Source organism: Antedon mediterranea, chromosome 11, assembly GCF_964355755.1.
Source record: "Antedon mediterranea chromosome 11, ecAntMedi1.1, whole genome shotgun sequence".
NCBI classification, from domain to species: Eukaryota; Metazoa; Echinodermata; class Crinoidea; order Comatulida; family Antedonidae; genus Antedon; species Antedon mediterranea.
Genome location: NC_092680.1, coordinates 18,927,821 through 18,949,185, shown reverse-complemented (window position 1 = coordinate 18,949,185; position 21,365 = coordinate 18,927,821). Strand labels below are relative to the sequence as shown.

At 32.3% G+C, this 21,365-nt stretch overlaps 1 protein-coding gene and 1 long non-coding RNA gene across 2 annotated transcripts in view; one reads left to right on the top strand and one right to left on the bottom strand.

The window, feature by feature from the left end:
* Positions 1-2,446: 2,446 nt before the first annotated feature.
* LOC140062645 (uncharacterized) overlaps positions 2,447-21,365 on the top strand; it is a 43,262-nt gene continuing 24,343 nt past the window's right edge. Inside the window, exons 1-2 of the long non-coding RNA XR_011847511.1 lie at positions 2,447-3,203; positions 12,187-12,354. This is a non-coding gene — a long non-coding RNA (uncharacterized lncRNA). The remainder of the gene's footprint in view (positions 3,204-12,186; positions 12,355-21,365) is intronic.
* On the bottom strand, positions 9,102-20,757 carry LOC140062644 (uncharacterized). Its single transcript, XM_072108948.1, has 2 exons — positions 20,545-20,757; positions 9,102-12,562 (listed from the first exon to the last, which is right to left on the bottom strand). The coding sequence occupies exons 1-2, from the start codon at positions 20,545-20,547 to the stop codon at positions 10,343-10,345; spliced, it is 2,223 nt and encodes a 740-aa protein (XP_071965049.1). The 5' UTR covers positions 20,548-20,757; the 3' UTR covers positions 9,102-10,342.

Genomic DNA, 21,365 nt, shown 5'->3' with positions numbered 1-21,365 from the left:
CTTTACTTTAAGACAGACACGACTAAAAGGTGAAATAATAATAACAAATAATAATAACAGGATTTTTATAGCACACATACCACAGAGTGCTCAAGGCGCATTAAAAAAAAAATAATAATAAAAACAAATCATACAACTCTCCCGGTCCCGAGAGCCGCTGTTTTGAGGTTGACCTGACAATTGTGGCAATTACCAATTGGGACATTACCCTTGTTGGACATCTGGTAAAAATAAATACTGATTATGCTGCCACTTTAGTACACAAAACGATAAATAAAAAAAAATAATACAACTTGTAGCATTCCATTTAAACACAGTAGGCCCTGTTCAAAACTGCTAGTGTAGAAAAGTCAAATCCACCCATATAATAAAACCTAGAACTAGCTAATGATGTAGAAACACCAACAGCTTATTTATCAAATAAAAATCAACATTATACTCATATACAACTCAACAGGTAATGTAGTAACGAAAATTGCCTCACAGCTAATGTAGTTAATATCGCCAGCTAATAAAATATTATATATTTTACAAACCTAAAGTGCCTCTTTTGTCTTTCAATATTTTTCTAACAATCTTCCTTCTCCCATGATGAATTTATTTAACACTGCTGATTTCAACCATGGTCATAATTTAAGAAGTACTGTTCATAAGTTTCAGTTAACTATTCCTTTTGTAAGATTAACTAGTTCTTCTCACTTTATTTATGTTTCTGGCCCTTTAATTTGGAATCAATTAGATACTAGTATTGTTAACTCTTCCTCTCTCCCAACTTTTCGTAAAAAACTTAAAAGTAATTTGTTATCATTGTACTCAAACTAGACCTTCAAAATGTTTTTGTCATGACTTTTTTTTATTTTATTTAATAATTATATACAAATGTATTTTTTTCTTTTGTTTATGGGTCTTGCGTGACAAGTATTCTCTTCTTGCAAGATCCTCTATTAATGGTATTTTTTGTATTTTCTCATTATAAATTATCATTCTTTTTATTGTATTGTTATACCATTGATAGAAACTAATAAATGTTGAATTAAAAATGTCTAAATCATGTGCAAATGTATTTCTCTACTTGTCGTCAGTCTATCCACCTCTCGTAAGTGATCGGCTTTCAAAACTTAGCACTCTGATCGTAAGCAACCACCTTTGTTAGCGACCACCTTTAATATTTAAAAGGGACTACCTCTGTTAATGGACCGCTTCTCACAATGGACAACCTCCTGAAGGGGTAACCACCTCTCATAACGGACTGCTTTCATAAACTACCACCGCTCGTAGACGACCACTTCTTTTACCGACTACACCTCCCGTAAGTGACCACCTCAATAGAGGTGGTAATTTGCGAAAGGTGGTCGTTACGGAATTATGAGAAGTGGTCCCTTAGGAGAGGTGGACGTTTTTTTTTTAGAGATTATTCGAAAAATACAAAAAAACGAAATACCCTTGAGTGAACGAATAATTTTGATGCGCAATTAAGGTGTTTATTTTGCCATATAAAATATAAAAAAATAAATATTTTTTGGTAATATGCATCAACAATATTTTTCAAATGTATTTTAGATAAATAAATAAATAATGTAAAATCTCTAGAAACAAATAAAATATTGTGACTAATCAATTCAATGTTTTATTAAATAAAACCAAAAATCAGGCATCTGTGAAAAAAAATATAATGAAAAAGAACTCACTTTAACAATGACGAACTTACTTGTTTAAAGCACTTTTGTTATCAGTTAATATTATTAAATTAGTAACAGTATTATGAATATTACAAAATAATATTTTGAGAACTGAAAAATATTTTGAGGGAACAAATATATTTAGGGAGAACAAAATAAGATTTCAAGAACTGAACAATATAAAAAATGAATTACTACTTCGAGACAAGGAATGATCGAGAGAACGAAATAATTTCGAGGGAAATTATTTCGTTCTCTCGCGAATTAGTAATTCGAATTCCAATGAAATAATATTTCGAGAGAACGAAAATAGGTAGGCCCTATGCCTATATGATTTAGTGATATTCATTCCCTAGAAATAATAATACAGTACCGGTAGGCTATATATTTTTTCAAGTTGTCAGATTTACTTCAAATTGACAACAGGTTGTATATACTCAATCAAAAACAAACAATTTAATTTGATTAGACTATATGTCTCCAGATATAATAATAGTAATATTTATTTCAATCGACTTGATATTTTGCGATTCAAGTTGGTATTCTAAGGAATTATAATTACCCTAACGGGAGTTGGTGACCGTCCAGTGCCCTAGTTTTTACGGGGTTAATATGATGTCGATGGTCCTACTTTTTTATCGATGAAAGCTGCCCGGGTGGTTGCAGCCATTTTCAACAGCTGGTATTACACTATTCAATGCTGAAAATTGTCCAGTGGACACTTTCAAACACCGGACACATTTAAATCTTACACCGTTATATTCCGGGGTTCCCCGTCGAGGCTTTGACACCTTGCGCAGTCAAGTGTATCACTTTGGCGCCTATTCAATTCAATTAACAATAATAATGTGGAACTGGAGGGATAATGAGATAAGAGAGCTGCTTAAAATAAGGGGACAAGAAGAAATTTGTAGCATAATCTATATAGGCCGCTAGGCTAGGCCATTATTAGCTCTTTGTTTGTTGGTGCCTGACCTTTCGTCGCCTTGTAAATTGTAGGCCTACAGCCTTCTAAGGTGTTTTACAGATTGCCGATGACGGCAAATTAATTGCTATACCTGTATAATATATGCACAATATACTGTACATAGCATGTATTGCATAAATATGCTATAAAGGAAGATAATAATCTGTAACTTAACATTCGCCGCCATATCATCGCTAGACAAAAATAATAACAATAAAGGACGCCCTCAATAATTATTTTGTCAGAGACTTTTTATTGGCCGAATATGCCCGACTCCTTTCTCACAGAAAGCCGGTATATACCGGTTATATTTCCGGCACGATAGTCCGATGAGAATGGGTATATGCCGGTAACGATACCGGCACGACGCCAGCACTGTACCGGTATATTGCAGGCACATCTGTGAGAAAGGGGCTCAGGAGCACTCAAATCAGGTCATTAGCTCAACTTGAAGAGTTTACTCCATATCATCCAGAGTTATTAACACACAATTGATGAGCTTTTTGCATGATGAGCGCAACAGTAACATATTCTTTAATGACGAGGGTCGTTAAAAGGTTGTTGTACAATGTGATGTAATTATGTTTTGAAAAGGCTTCGGTAAAGAGAGCAACAATGGATATTGCCGAACTGATTATAAACACGATGCTTTTTATAGGTTGAAAAGTGGACTGAATGTAGGCTGAGAAATTCTGTGGTGTCCTACATAATGCAGTTAAAGCTCTGTGTACACTACCAAACTCTAATGTGATGTGCCCATATATGGACATGATGATGTCACTTCACTACCATATTTGGGTATATCACTACCATAATTGGACGCATCACACTTTTTTTTTGTCAAACTAGTTTGATAGTGTAGACAAAGCTTATAGGTCTTGAATGTGTTTTGCACTGGGGAGGACATTGTCATGGTGTAGCTTGGTTCCCACTAGGACACAAAGAAGAAGGTACAACTAACAGTTTGGATAAACGTTGTGTCATGATTGGTCAAATTATCTGTGTTGAGCTTACGCCGATGCTTTGCATATTTTTAAAGTCATAATTTCCTTATCTTTATACTGCTTACGGGCTGCTTACACAGTTTATTTTATATACTGTATGTGTACATAAAACAAGTTTAGATATTTTGCAGAAAATTTTAATTTCTATAGTCAAACTTAAATTTTCTGCAAAATTGTAGAATGTTTTTCAAAAATGTTAGATATATTTTTTTTAATCAATTACCATATTCAGTAATGATATTTAACAACTAGTAGTAGTAGACATGTGAATATTTTGTATATATTCATATGACTACTACTAAAGTCATTACAGATATTGAACAAAATTTAACCCATTTATAAATCTCATTAACCGATATTCTTCTAAAAATGAAACAAATAAAGGTAATGATAAAAAACATTATCTGTGTGGATAATGGTATTATATGTAAAATGCTAATCGCTTGTTATTAACGAACTGCCAATCATTCATGTCGGTGTGTATGTACATGACCTGGCCTACAATCGGTAACCATTTTGTCTGGTTTTCTTTTTCAGTGGATAATTATTTTGTTTACAAAATTTTTAAATAAGTGTTAAATATTTTCAACATGGCATGGAGTAATCTTCAATAATAATTTTTATAGGATTACCATGTTTTTTTTAGACCAATTTCTTTGAAATGGCAGATAAACAAATGTCGTTGAAATAGCAGATCACATGTTCAGTCATCGTTAGTTATGTCACACATTCAGAATGTAGAGAAGCAGGGCCGTAGCGAGCATGAGGCAGACGAGGTGCTTGTCTCATATGAAATTTTCAATTTTCACCATCCACCCCAATTCCTCAGGGCAGATCGTCATATTTTATATTAATAAAGCATTTTAAGCATCTTTGCCTCGTCTGTTTATAACCTCTCGCTACGACCCTGAGAAGATAATAGTTTGCATTTCATACTCAATTTGTTTAAAGAAAATGTCATCACTTAAACATTGCAAATAACATTCATTATAATCACAATCATCAACACTGCTAGTCGCATAATTATTATTATCATAATTTAAAATTGTATCCTAACAAAAAACTTTTTTAATGGAATATTTTTGGCACCACATAAAATTACAATGCAATTTGTTATTCATTTCTATTATAATAATTATAATGCAATGATATAAACATCATCAGACCCTAAGGCAATATATTGTTTAAATTCCTATTAAAAATTAATAACTCGGACAACAAAAGATTTTAATAATACTCCATTATACAACCTGCAATGCAAATAACAAATATAAGAACATGAATTATTAATTTTCACTATTCACTCATATTTTCCTCTTGATTAAGTCTCATTTATAATAATAGTAGATTCGTCTATTGTTGTATTTCATGGTTTCCAGTCGTTGTTCTTTGATTCTGCCGTTGTTCTCAGTTCGTGTTGCCTCATTATCCCAGCAAACAATCATGTTACGTGACATTGACAACTTGATTGGTTGAGTTAATTACCATCTATCCACTCTGAAATCTTCGTAACCATGGTAGTGATCTGCTTTGAATGTCACATGTGAATTCATTGTTAATAAGAATTTGATGATACATCCCAGTATCATTAATTAATGGAAGAAAGCAAATTAAACATTTTGTCTATTGAATAGGTCTACATATTTAGTAAATTTCTTTATGCTGCTAAAGCTCTGACTACACTATCAAACTTTATGTGACAAAAAATGTGATGTGCCCATATATGGACATGATGATGTCATACCACTACCATATTTGGGCATATCACTACCATATTTGGGCACATCACATTTTTTTAGTCAAAAGAGTTTGATAGTGTAGACAGAGTAGTACATCTTTTTAGACAGCTGGATATAGGCTTCGGTAAATCTAAAGGAATACATTAACATTACTCTTCTGTTATGAATGTATCATATCATCTTTTAGTATTTTATAAATAATTTATAGAAATTAGTGCTAAATTTTTGTGGGATTATATTACATATATAAAAAAAATTATAAAGTTGCTTTACCTAATATTTAGTGTGGTTTAACTAATGTTGGCAGCTTTTTTGCAGAATTTTCACTCCAAATATAAAACTTGCATTAATTGTCAGTTCATCATTTTCACCATTGTCTTTCAATATGACTAAATAAATTTCATGGCGACTGAAAAATAAAATATGAGAATATAATGTACTCGGCCTATTTGTTTCATGTTTGGTAGTACTGTGTATACTGTATGATATAATCTACAGCTCTGTCTTACTAGTTTGTATGATGTCATCATTTTTTTGTCACATAATGTTTGATGATGTTATACTTAGTATTATTCCTCCAACACCCCTAATGTTCACCAAATTTCATAACCTTGTCCTTGGTGGGATTGTGAATATAGGACTATTTTTTTTTTTTTTTTTTCAACGTTCGTTTTAAACATTTTAGCCTATTTGAAATTTTAGCAATTTATAAATTGTAAAGGTTTTAGGAACATTCTAATGGTTTGAATCCATTTAAAGCTGTTTTTAATCCTTTTAAAGCTGTTTTAAACTATTTTAATCTCCTGAATCCTTCTCAATTTTAATACCTAGTCATTTGTATTCCGTGTAGTCATAACTTATATTTTTGGTGCAATTATGTGTGTGTACATAATATATTTTATTGTATATCTATTTATTATTGTACTAATAATTGTCAATCTTCAAGAAGAATTTATGTTGTTATTTTATGATGATGATGGACAAATAAGGGATTTCAGTATTCAGTATTCAGTACTCGGTCATTGGTTGTTGGTCTCCCTGGTATAATATTCTGATCGAATTTTTGTATGTTCTCTTTTGTTGTTTTATTTTATTTTATTTTATTTTATTTTATTTCATCCAACAGCGAGTAACCCGCCAATTACAGGGTGGATACCCGCCAATTACAGGATTTAGCATCAACGTTACCTCTGCTGTTGCATTCAGTTAACTATTTATTCATCATCAGTTTGTTCATGTAATGAAGGAAGAGGCACATACGGCTAATTAATTTTGTTTGACCTCTTAAAAGAGAAACTTAATGTCCACCTTGATTAAATTCTAGGTCAAATGGTATTGATGTTTCTTCTTTATGTTGTCCTCCGTCTAATGAATGTTTATTAACATTGAATGTGTAGAATATGAATATGAGCATTGAAGACATTAGGTTCCAAGGTTCTTCATTTAGATTTTCAAGGTAAGTCTCCCTAAGTTCATGTTATTATCATTGATCATATGTACCTTCATTTACGTCATTTGCAAAGATAAACACAGAGCAAGTACATGTTTCATGACGCTCAGATTGTGTTGTTTTTTCAGCCTGACAATGTTCTTTGTACAAATCATGAAACCTTATTACACTCAACTATCCCAATACTACACTGTCACAAAACTTTTTTCGTCCAATAGGTCTTAACTTATTTTTTACCATTAATATAAGCGATTCCACCATTGACAAGCGACAGTGTGAATAGTCCATCACTTGTGATTGGTCAAATTACTTGCGTTGCACTTACGTCCTTGTGGGAACCAAGCTTTTTGCGTACATACAGATGCATATCCCATTACTCTTGATATTACAAAAGGGATCCTTTTTCATCTTGCAGGTCCATAACCAAAATTATCAAACAAAAAGAGGATTTTTCACTGAGGTGCACAAACCTGTGGGGTGGGGAGGGGGAGAGGAGAGGTAGTGAACAAGGCCATATACATTGCTGCAGTTGCGTGCTCAAATATGAGTTAGTGTTTACCGACCAACTGACCGACATAGTGAGATGTAGAGTTGCGTAGTCAACTGGATACTCTTGGGCTGGACCATAATAGTTTGGGAAATCTTTTGTATACAGTTAGTATTTATCTAGACTTTAATAATATATGAATATTATTAGGCTTACGTACAAAAATTACCATCTCATTTGCATACAAAGAAAACAATTCAAACCATAAATGCCCAAATATTGTCTTTAATTCGAGTGGAAGTATATTTTATGATTCATTTAATGAACACATGAAATATATTAACGACTATGTTGATGTCGTAATAACACTATAAACATTAATCAATGTCGGTGTAGCTTCTAACTGGAGTCACTGGTCTGGTCTTGGTGGAGTCTCAGATCTAGTCTAGCAAGTAATATTCTAGATATCAATCATTATTAATTTTCAACAGCAGTGAAGAGAAAGGTACCTGTAATTGTAAATTATGACAACATAATAATAATAAACTAACATTTTACGATAAAGGTACGTTTTTGAAAAAAACTGCACAGTGATAAAAAGTTATTTGGCATTCATCAAAATTCTTTATTTTTGAATCGGTTATTGAAATTTATGACATCTATACTGTTGTATAATCAGTTACATAAACATGAAAATGTTATTTCTATGTTTTAAGCGCTGGTACCAGAGAATTAAAAAATTGATTACACTTAAACCTCTCCGAAGCCCCACAATATCCAGACGGATATAGCCATAAAAAAACTTTTTTTTCATGTCCCCAAATCGTCAGGTTTTGTAAATGTGCCATTTAATTATATACTAATTTTCGGCCAGAAAAGAGGATTCTGCAAATCTTACATTTCAGTGCATAGGTATTCCTTTATGCTTAAGCTCTGTCTACACTATCACACTTTATGTGACAAAATGTGATGTGCCCATATATGGACACATATTTTTTTGTCAAACTAGTTTGATAGTGTAGACAGAGCTTTATATTTGAAACCTTGTCATCAAGTAGTATAGTACTTAGTTAAAGAAGCACTGCATCCTATATAAATTAAGCCTTCCTTATTATATATATACTTATCTGCTTTCCACTGCATCTTTCTGAATAATAAAAATGGTTATCCTGGTGCAATAGTTCATTTTAGTTAAATTGCATCCCCTGTCATTGTTGACAGACAAATGAGCACTGGCCATCAGCTACACAAAGGAGCCCTTGTAAGGCTCATCCACATCTGTGTGCAATTCAGCACAGTAGAATACATTCTTTTTCCTTACATTTACACTTACAGTAGAACCTCTACTAAGGGGACCCCTTCGGGACCCTAATAAGTGCTGTACCCTGAGTAAGGGTTAGGCGCGGTGTTAAAATATGTATTTGCAATCATGTAAGTCATAAGATAGTGTCCCAAAGAGGAAGTTGGTCTACTGTATCATCGTTACCATCTTGTCATCGTCATTATTGTCACCAGCACCATCATAATAATTACCATACCATTATCAAATGATTGTCATTAAATTGTCATCATCATTCACTATCATTATTGTCATAATCATCACCTCTTTATCATGTTTGATAGTCAGTAAATGTGTCCCTCTTCAATTTCAAGTGCATTTATACTCCAGAGTGGGCTTATGTGTGTGAGACAGTACTTACAAAACAAAATTCATAAAACATGTCAATTTAGTTTCAGATAATTTATTCTCAGAAAATTATCAAAAGCATCAACCTCATTACTTAATGTAGTAGTTCTAATTTCCTAATTATAAATTCAATAGACAACAATAAGAATTTAGATATTAAATTTACATTTTTACAAATAACATTGATTAAACGTTATATAACTAAATATTAAAATGTTTCCACAAATTTTAAAGTTAATTCAAAGCCTGTAACTAGGTAAATCGAGGTTCTAAATGCAGTGGTAGGTGGGTGAGAGTGAGGTGGGGTATAGTAGAGGATTTTGTCGCTGAAATGGGAAGGGAAAATGTTCACCTGAACCTCTAAAAAAACATCCAGGTTACAGGAGTGCAATGAATTTATCAGTAGAGGAATTGGATTCAATTCCATAGCCGACCTACAGTATATAAATATCCTATATAAAAAAAATGATTATGAAATGTATGGTAATCCAACAATTGTTGCAGTATTATCCTTATTAATGCTAATCCTAATCCTAGATAATCCATAAAAGCTTAAGGTGATTATATCATAAATGTCTTTATTGTTAGAAACAACTATATCATTGTGATACAACTCTTGCTTTTATCACTAAAAAACAAATTTAATATTTGTTGTTATAGCATACTCTAATTCCAAGAGAAAATGATGTATTATAACTGAAATTATAATGAAAACATTGGCAATTTGTAATAATATTTGATGTTTTTTTTTTTTTAAATGGATATTTCAGTTTTATTCCCCAAAAAATACCTGTGATACATTTTATGATAAATTGATATACCAGTAATACTAGTAGTAGTGCTAGTAGTCCTGCATTTAATGTAATTTTTTGTACCAAAGAATTCAATCAAATATAGTATTATTAATATTTTAATCCCCTCAATTAATCCATGATAAGACAAAGTAATGCCCTCATGATCTATGGTCTGTCAGTTAAAATGTCAAAACAGATTCTTATGATATTCATAATGCCATAGTTTATAGAAAGAAAGTTATCACAATTGACCCGATAAATTTAGTTTGCAATTTGATGTATTTTTTAAATAGAAAATTATTCACTTAGCCAAGATTCAGTTTACTACAGTATAATGTTATAGGCGCACAGCCTCAAGCCTGCCACGACTCACCGCGATCAAGATTTTGGTAGTGTCATCAAATGTGGATTGACTCGCACCTGGCTTGAAATCTCGATCATGGTGAGTCACGCCAGGCTTGAGGCTGTAGTATGACCATAGCCATTTATTTTTTTAATGTACAGTACAATGTTTTTAAATAGCTTAAATACATTTTTACAATTCTGTGACTTTTTCAATGAGTTTTCTTCGTTTCGCCATTGCTACTACATTATTTCTAAATAGTGGTTTAGCAAGTGTTACACCATAAACTTGATCTCCATCTATCCAATTCTCATTGTCCTCTCCACTAGCTAGACCCTGCGCATACGATTCACTCACGTAACCAGACAAAGCGATCATGTCAGCATTAACATCTTCCGAATCCGATCCTTCGCTGTAATCATACACAAAGCTCAATCGACTGCCGACTCTTTCGTGCGATAGTCTTCGTTGAAACGAGTCATCAACTTCAACAGAGTTGTTTTCTTCGACAGTATCGGTAGATCTATTAAGAGTTGTTTCCGGACTACTGTAATTACTGGATCTTGTTAACAGAGCCTGCACGCCCATGGCTGGTCTGCTGGAAGTGCTTTTACGATGACTGTTACTGCACTGTGATTTATTATGGCTGTTTTCAGGGGTTGAATTGCAAACTTTTGACCGGCTGTCAGTTAAAACAGTCTTTATAGCTTGTTGATTAACGCTGTGGGCACTACCTGATTGCCTTAAGTCTGATGATGAATTCCTCGGATAATGATGTGGTGATGGAGCTGTTCCAGATTTAAGTTTTTTGTTGTTTTGCGTTCTTTCCGATTTGTCCTCACATGTTTTATGACTAGTTTTACTATCACGTCTGGAGTTTCTCCTTTCTCTGTGTCTGTCATTTTTTATTTCAGAGTTTTTTATTTTTTTGTCTTTAGGGTTTTGATTTAATTTCTTTGAATTATGATCAATTTCTTTCATATTAAATTGAATTTCTTTTAATAAATTGCACATATCATCTTCATAAGTAGGAGTATTTCCTTTTCCTCTTGAGTAAATGTTACAAGATTCGGATACAGTCCTCCGTAGCTTTCTATGTTTCTCCACATTACTTTCTTCCTTTGTTTTTTCATCTGTACTTGTACCCATATTCTTCACTCCTTTACTTTTGTTCAAACTCAAGAGTGAACCAAAAAACTTTTCAATTTTTCCAGATTTTTTCTCATTCATTTTAATGTCTTTTTCATTTCCTTTAGAAATGTTGTTACTCTCAGAAATGTCCGAATCTTCTTGGAAAAGTCTGTTTATGTATGGAAAATAAGGAAGATTTATTGAGCTAACATCGTTCTGATTGTAAAGATCAGAAGAGGGTGTATTTGTGCAGACACCACGACTTGGTTTCCTACGATTACCATGGTCTTGTTGCATTTTACAACAACTACCATTGTGTTGATTGGTCACATTAGGTTCTATTTGGTAATAAACCGGTGCTTTACTTTTTTGGTGTAGGTTGACCATGCTTGTCCAACTCTTTGGCCGTGGTGGTAAATTTGGACCTTCAATCTCTTCAAAGTCCACTTCGTTACAGCGAATGATGTTATGCTCAGTAATCTCTTCGTATATTGGATCTTCTGTGGGTAGACATGTTCTAAATTGATTGTTGAACGATTTAGAAAGCATGTCTACTGCCCTCATAGGCTCCTCGTAACGTTGGTGATGTAACTCGCAATGAGTTGGCTTATGATGTCCATTTGGTATCCAGCGTTCATCATTTTGCCGGATGCCATTAAAATGTAAAAATTGGTTATGTTGCTTGGTAGTCCTTTTAGGATGCATACCAACTTGTATTTGTATACCATTGCTATGGTGACCACTTCTATGATGACCATTGCTTTGGTGACCATTGCTTTGACCACTGGTAAATGCATTTTGTTTTAAATGTTGTTGTTGTTGATGGCACCATTGTCTCCACTCCATGTCAATGGATTTTCTGATAGACTCTTTATTATTATGTCCTTTATTTATTTCTCTCACAGACGTGTCCATTGATTGGCTAGAAGTGTTATGCCTCCAGCAAATGTCACTCGAATTGGCCAACGGCGAGTCCAGATAAGTAGTTGATTGTTCATAAGAGGAAGTAGAGGTACCATAATCAACAATGTAGTCAGGATTTGAGCTAGGCCGGCTTCCACACTGTGAACTAGGTAAGCTATGGTATCCTAAACTTGCTTGACTGTTACAAGGAGAAGGGCCTTTGTTCCTCATGTCCGTTCCATTTACACAATCCTTTCTTTCATTGCCGAAATCTTCCCATTGATGTATCTTATTAAATTCATGTTGTCCACCAAACTGCACATGTTGTAGGTGCCCTATTAGTTCTCGATCTAGACTGTTTTCTCGGTTTTCCATCATCTGAAAGTAACAAACAAAAAATATATAAACATTTTTTGCATCAACTGACTCATGAAATTGCAATAAATATTCTTACTGTCCTAAATTGATTGTGTGCAAGATAGCAAAGTTTATTATTGTATGTAACATTAAATTTACTGTTTACTCTAATAAACATCAAATTCCATACCATTTAAAAGAAAAATAATGGATGACAAAGTGAAATTACTAAACATTTAGGCATTATAGATGTAGCGTCAGGAATAGTCCTGAACAGGGAGATGAGCGCCCCTGCCCACCGATGAGTTTCGGGATCCCTTTGACCCTGAGGGAGAGTACCCATAAGGGTCCCTACCAAGGGTTACAGGTCCCAGGTTTTTAGTTGTTTTTAAAATTAATTAGTGTTCCATGACCTTCTCATCAAAATTAACGTCTCTTATTGTTGTGCTATGTCAACATAATGTCAATGACGGCGAAATGTCCCTAATAATGGGGATAGCTATGCAAACAAGTAACAAGTCCTGAAAAAAATATTATTAACTGTATTAAACCTACAAAATAACCTATTCAAAGTCTGGTTTAATTAATCTTAATTTTTCATGTTTTGGGGGCACAATACATATTTAATTAATGTTAAATTGCTATTGGACTGCCATTTGAAATTTGTACTGTTTATTTATGTACAGTTTCTTTTTTAATCTGGAAAATAAATTTCTCAAGGATACATGCACATTCAACAAACATATGCTCATAATGATTGGCAACGTCAACATTGAATAAACCTCTGTTGATGTTTACTCTCCTCTTTTCACCACAAGATCAATTAATCCAAAAGTGTTTAATTAAAAATCTCACAGGTTTGTTTGAGTTAAATATTTCTGCTGGTTCACTACTCACAACACCCAAGGTTTTCTGATGGGAACTAAAATTCTAACGATAATTGTCAAGTTTGATTTAAATAATCTAGGGTATAGGATTAAACATCAGCACAAAGCAGTTGATACAGCGTATAATGACCAAGGGTGGCAAATAATTAACAAAATACTTTGTTTGGGAAACGTGTACATGAACAGTATTACCAGATAGATAAAGTCTTCTATAAAAATCGTAATATATATTCTAAACATTCAATCCTAACTATTATAGAATCAGTATGCAGTTAAAATCTTTTAAGACTTCAAACATTGGATTAAAAAATGCCCCTTAACTTGTTTTGTATTGACGTTAGCTAATGATAGATAATCTATAATACCATTGTTCAAACTAGTAAAGGCTGTCCGAGTAAAGATTTACCATAATCTATTTTTGGATTTTGTTCCAAATGACATGATCAGAGTTTAGAAAAGCTACAGGTACTGTCCAGACAATTGTATACAGTAGTACAGTACCATGGCCCACAATCTATTGCACAATGTCCAGTTTTTCAAATGTCCAGTTTTTCTCCTTTTTTTTTTAGAATTCAGTTTTAAGAATACAGTAACAGTAATACTGTACAAATAATTTTGGCCACAGTATTCGCATTCATTTTTTTTTTTTTTTCAGATATTGTATAAAAATGAATGTTTCGGAGCTATTTTTTTTTTAAACTAAAAACATTTTAACATTCTTTTGCTTCTCTTAAATATAAAATTTCAAATCACATTAATATGTTTTATTATAATTTATAAACTTGTATTACTTTTGATTTATTTCTAGCCACAAAGTCTCTTGCCTGTTCATTTTACTTAATTTTCATACTATAGTATAATGTCCAAATAATTAAATTTCTTTTAACTATTTTAAACTCTAAACATTTTCTGGGTCAAACTAAAAAGTGCTTGGATCTGGCAAAACAGATAGGTACTGAAAGCCTACTGCTAACACATGGTGGAACATCTAAAAAACACATTTTATTAACTGAACTTGGAGGAAATTAATTACATACAAGTGATGGTTTTAGTTAGCCCAAGGTGGTATTGTTTACTGGACCTGTGTATGCTACACTCATGATTGATGTTGACTCTGTGATGAATGTCAACTCCTGCCCCCTGGAAAACAAAGTGCAGGTTATGTTGCCTACCTCCTGGGGGTATGAATGCTACAGAAGATGAATTGTTTAGACCAGGTAATGTTATTCCCATTATAAACTTATGATAGGTATTATAGTACAATACCTTTATGTACAGATTGTGGTGGGCCACATGATATTAAATCCAGCCTAAATCCTTAACTGCTGATACAGTATAAGTTCTACGGTATCCTAATTTAAATTTTTAACCTTATTGTCTTGTCATGTTATGATATACAGTACAGTACAGGAGTTAAATAATAATTAAAATGGTACGTCTACAACTTAATAAATGCTTATTTCAAAATTATTATTTAACGATCAACAATTGAATTTTAATTTAAAGGTGCATGAATTAGTTCGGCATCTTTATGCCTTTTGTGATAACTTACAACTGCTAAAATAATATTTATATAATCAATAACAATAATTCATACGATGAACGATTACATTGTGAAGTGAGGCGTTAACGAGAAAGCGCAAAATAAACGATCGGTAAATTATCGGAATTGATTTGCAGACGGGGAAGCAATTCCATCGCATCGATCAACACCCTGCAATTTCACAGATGTCCATCACTTCAGGGCTAGTTATGGTGTTGCTTTTACCATTTTATTGACTTCATTAAAAGTTCATCAAATAGGCATTGAAAACTACAAAGCAATTATTGTTTTGTATAGCAGTGAGGTTATATATCAGTTCTTGTTCATTGCTTGTGATTTGAAAATGTAATATTTTCACAGTTGTTTAATTTGCAGAATGTAGAAGTCTGTCAATCATTCTGTCTGATAGAATTATATTAGAAAAGCTTGAATAACCATTAACCATACATTTAATATCTTGTTTTCACAGCAAGTATTGTATACAATATGAATATTCAGCTAAAGTGGTCCAATCTGAAAATAATAGTAATTTTAGATCAATCCGTTTTTAAATTTACTCTTCCAAGTTTAGGAACTTATTTATCGATTAGTCAAGTAACATAAGAGCACACGACCTTCACGCACACTATTGTTCTTATTTCAAGACAATACAGGATAATTGTCATTGAGCATGTAACACAAGTTTTTAATAGCACACTTCAGGTACAATATTAAACATTGAGATCCTATCTTTTAAATATGACAATGACATATTAAAAAAACATAATTCTGACTTATTTCTGTAGAAATTCACAAACATACAGTAGTGCGTTATTGTTAATTTTCTCAATCACATATTTGTGTTTATTAACCCATTTCCACACACGGAAACTCTGTGCTGTTTCTGCCTGATTAGTTTTTTACTACACCCGTGTTATAATCAACGGTCCATTGTCAATTTAGAGAAAGTATCAGCATTGTCTGTGAAATTAGAGACACAGAACAGTGTCATATTTATGGAGGTGGCGTTCAATAAATTCTCATTCATAAAGTAATTTCTCATTCATCAAACACTCAAACAACCAAATATGTATCGAGGAGCGCCCATGTGGAATAATGCACAATAAAGAAAGCTCAGGAAGTGAGAATAAGCACTAGAAAACGTTCTTTTGTGGACATTGCCGCGGAGATTGGTAAAAGATTCAAACAGCAATGTGATTACCCCTGTGGATCTGTATACAATAGAGTGTTTCACTCTCTGTAAGTGGTCTGTACTGCAAAGCCAAGCCTTTTTAATCAGAGGCCTGACACTAACGCTTGAAGATGTTTTTATAAGGACTTATAAAAGTGATTTTACATATGCCCATTCACTGTGGATGTTTTGAAAAGACTTTAAAACCAGTTTAGGCCTAGATAAATTTTGGTATGGAAAATGAAGTATTTTTTTAATACTGTTGAAGTGTTTACCTTGCAAATAAATACTAGTAAAGCTACAGTAGAGAGAAGAAAAGAAAGTATGGTATTTCTCTCATTTTATTTTGGGAACACATGATGATGTACCGTAAACCTTTAAACTTGAATGATATTTTTTTACCATAGCTTTTGTTTATCCTTATCAGGCACCACACGAAAATGTTCTTTTTAATTTAAATTTACAAGTTTTAACTACTTGCAAGTTATGTAGAAAATGATTGATGTTACAAACAAAATAAATGATTGAACATCTATCAAGATATTATCAAACAAATTGCCAATATAACTTTAAATGGATTTACATGATGATATGTACTGTACTATACAGTAACTACTAAAACAGCTAAGAATCCAAAAACAGCAATTAATACTGTAGGCCTACTTTATATACTTTAACAATACTGTACATTATTATTTGTAAAGATTGGTTAGGAGGTTAACATATGTATTGTAAGACAAACTTACCATTGAACTCCAGCTGCTTGCTAACATATGCATATGCTTTTTTTTTATTCAATTACTGCCCACTCAGATCAAACAACTACCATGTTTACCTGTAGTGCAGTAATTACAAAAATATGGCACACGTCTTGCTACATGCCACCACACTTCTTGTGCATTTGGCATCTACCCAATAATGACAATCCTTACACCCAGCACTTATTTATAGGTCAGAAAGAGGAGTCCTTTTTAATACACTAACAATTGAACGGTTTATTAAGATCATGCCAAGGTAGAGCCAGGGTCTTTTGTCTATTAACAGGCAATTGTTCTATTAAGTGTCCAGTTCTTTTCTTCTTGGCTTTTGTTCTAATACCCAGATAGTGACTAAACAGGATAGAGGTAAACTATTGCATTGTAAAGTCTGTAGTGTATTTGTAATTGATAATGAATAGAAGTCTTTTAAAGTATTACTGTAGATTAACAATTTTAGGGGGTGAACCTGTTACTCTTTAAGTTGAAGGTCTGGACTTGTCCACTGATGACCAGCTGACCCTAGGCCAATGGTCATTTAAGCTCTAACTTTTGTTTTTCAAGTATAAACTAAAAAACAACTAAATAAAATAATACATTGAAGCTGATAAAGAATTTAAAAACCTATACTTTTTTAAGAGAATAAAATAAAAGGAAAAAGATAATCTACCTTTTAAAACTAACCTAGCAACAGTAACTACTTATGCTTAATATATTACAAGTTATATTACAGCAAAAATGTGGTTAGCAAAAATAAATCCCTTCTAAAACGAATAACATTGACAATTGTTTGCATCAACTAATTGTTCAAGCAATTAAAATACTTTTTTTTTATTACAGAGGAAAATCTTTAAATAATTTCATTTATGTTTAATAAATATGTAAAATGTGTACATGTATACCCTTATTTTGTAATTCTTTGCCAAAATTAAATTTTACTAATAATAAAAAGGGTGATTTAGTATTCTATCCACACATTGTTAACTTTTATTCATACCAGCAAAACTATATAATTCTAATACTTTCTAAATTTAAGTAATTCTTTGATGAAATATTTTAACCTTTTGTGTGTTCTATTTTCTTTGTTTTTAAAACAAAAGTATTTCTACCTGATGTTTAAAATAATGGTAGTAATCCACTATTGTCTACTATTACCTGTAAATCTTTCACATTATGTTGATAAATTATAATTCTAGTCAAAATTAACAGAGCCAACTTTAAACCTAAATTCCTTAAATTATGTAAATTGTTAAAATGTATATATAATTATTCTGAAAACAAGACTAGTTGATGAAATTTTTAAGAAGTTGCCACTAACCAATTGATGTTTTTTCTAGAATTACACTTAGAAACTGTCCTCCATTAATTTATGTTAAAAATTGGTTCAAGATCAATGATTTTTTAATGATTGGGTCACTTTTAATACAGTGTGTATATCTTGTTTGAATTGAAAAAAATGTTGTATTTAGATAAAAACTCTCAAGCATTATTTAATATTCGATAGCATTGCCATATCAACAGTGCTCAAGGATATCATGTTCTAAAAGCACTTAATTGTATCTTTATTTAACATGCTACTTAATAGCTGTATGTAAACAATTGTGTTTTCAAGTATCTGGAAGTGGCTACCACCTGGGCCAATTCACAGGTAAAAACAATGTTTACATAGCTTTCAAGCAAGGCACATGGCTAAACTTTTTTAAGTCGCTAAATCCTATTGAAGACTTGCTGAAAATTTGTGATTGCATTTAATTGTAGGATTAGCAGTATCAATATAATTAAGTACTGTACAGTATGTTGGTACAGTATATTATGTTCTGTTCACACTGATGAAGAACATGCTGTGTTGGCATACAGCACTGACACATTCTTTCAGTAAAGTCAACACCAGGGAGTTGTATTTACAACTCCCTGTTAACACTGAACCACATTTGTGGAAAAAGATAAAGTGTTTAAGAGCAAGACACTAACAATTCACTGATGTACAGTAATTAAGAGTTTTTAAAGCTTGGTTCCCACTAGAACGTAACGCAAGGACGTAAACGCAACGCAAGCGTTTTAACCAATGACAAACAAAGTTATAGACAGTTAGCAATCACAAGCAAATAAGCCATCGCTTTTGATTGGTCAATTCACTTGCGTTGCGTTACGTCGCTAGTGGGAACCATGCTTTAGTGAATGCCACTGCCAATAGCTGTACATGTACCGTATAGTAATTCACACTCAAAATCAGACAGAAAACTGGAATTCATACATTTTCATCCATAGCTACAGTACAGTGTGTATTGTGTACAGATCTTTGTTCTTTAAAATGCTGGCTGGATTTTGGATAGTTAAATGAACACTACTATGTTTAAATGCTGGTTTTATCATAATAAGTTTTAATGGTATCTAATATAGAGCTTTTCTCATTTACATAAAGATAACAATATTTAATGGGCACCATCTTGAATTGAGGATGCCAGTAATTAAAGTGTATTCTTACAATGTTTTATTTTAATATCATGTGGAAGTAGGAATTAACAAATCATGTGACCTAAGTCAAAAATTCCTCAAGCAATTTTTATTTTCAGACTACTGTATCTTTTTTTCAGTAGTATCACATAAAAAAAAATGCCCTTAACAAAACAATACAATTATTTCACTTCAAAAAACCTGAGCTAAAACTTTAATTCCACTAGTACAATCAGGGAGTTGTGACTTCCTTGGTACAATATAGAAAAATGGTATTTTTAATGATAAAACATGTGTGATTAATGACTCTAAAATCGTTAGGTGCTTTAAAGCTAATAAGTCCTATCAAAACAGTACGTGCTAATCAGTGGATATAACAGCCTAGCTAAAGTTAGTTTACAAACACTTCAATTTGAGACCTTATATAAATATTAGTTCATAGTTTGGTGGTGATTATACTTTTGTGTTTCGTTCCGACCTGTTTTGTCGGAGGACGTTGTACTTTGTAATCAGTTGACATTCATTTTATGTTTAAATACTTAAATATATAAATTACATTTATCAAATTTAGTATCAACAAAGTTTCAAAGTAAGAACATCTGATTCTGATGAAACATTTCAACAGCCATGCTATTACACCAACATACAAAGTTACATTACAGTATATACACACCATAAACTAATTTAAAATTGCAAAACCAATTATTGGAAATATATTTCTGAGACTGCACGCCCATCAATTGCAAAGCATTACCTAACAGCTGCCAATACAACCAGTACATATGCTTAATTAATCAATCAACTTGAAATTAAATTTATCATTTTTTTAAATAAGCAATATGAAATATACAACATACTGAAATGCTGTTGGGGACGGTGCCCTGTTGGGTACCAGTACACTGTATCACAATTTAAAACAAAAATAAACAAAAAAATATTTTTTGATTAAAGAAATTAAATTCAGAAAAAAAATATCAAGCTTTTGGAAAAACACAAACTAACTACTGCTACTGTATTCCTTTGCTATATATCAATAAATCTAATGCAATTATTGAAACAAAAATGACAATGCTGTTGGTATCAGTGGCTACAGTAGTTCTCAATGGATACAAATAAATTAAGCAAAAGCTAAAAGTAACACAACCAAAAAGAAATTGCAGAATTTTATACTAAATATAAAGTTATAAACTCACCATGATTAAAACTTTTTGAGTGAACAATAATTCCTCTACTAAGTATCCTTGTTTTAGTTTCAGAAAAAAATATTTATCCAAACATTGCTACAGTTATAATACTGGTATTCACAGCATCTCTTGCTGATGTCTTGGGGATTCTTTAGTCTGGAGTATTGTAAAAATGTACTTCCACTGTGAATGCTGTCAGCTATAAGAATGATCTAATCTTGCTAAACCAGTCAACCATACAACTTACAGACTGTTCCATTTTTTAAATAGGGAAGTCAGTTTGACTAATCTATTTAGCCTTGTATTGTATAAGGTGATAAACGTTTAGATAATCCCCTACTGGTTTCATTCAAATAGGTTTTATTGATTTTTACCTGAGTCACTACTTGTTTAATTGAGTTTTATGTAGATTTTATAATTAAAATGAGTGATTCATTTCTGTTTTTAAATGGTTGAGCCAACTATTATGTTCTTTGTACTTGAGTTAATTTCTCCCAAGTATACTGATAAGAAACCTCAAGGCTTAATTTCATTACTTTTGCTTGATGTGAGCTGTTTAATTGACCCAACACAAAATCTTTTCATCGAAATTCCTTAATTTAAAGACTATAACAATGTTTCCATTTGTTTTAAGATGCCTTTGAACAAAGTTACCATTTATGCTTAATTTCCCTCATATTTACACAACTTTTCTACTCTGGAAAATGCAATGAACCCCGGACTCCCACGCTGCTGAACAATACCGAACCCACACATCTTCATGGGAAAGTAAGTAGTGACTGTAGAAGCCGTGAAAACAGAAGTTATTTAATTGGATTAAAACGAACGAG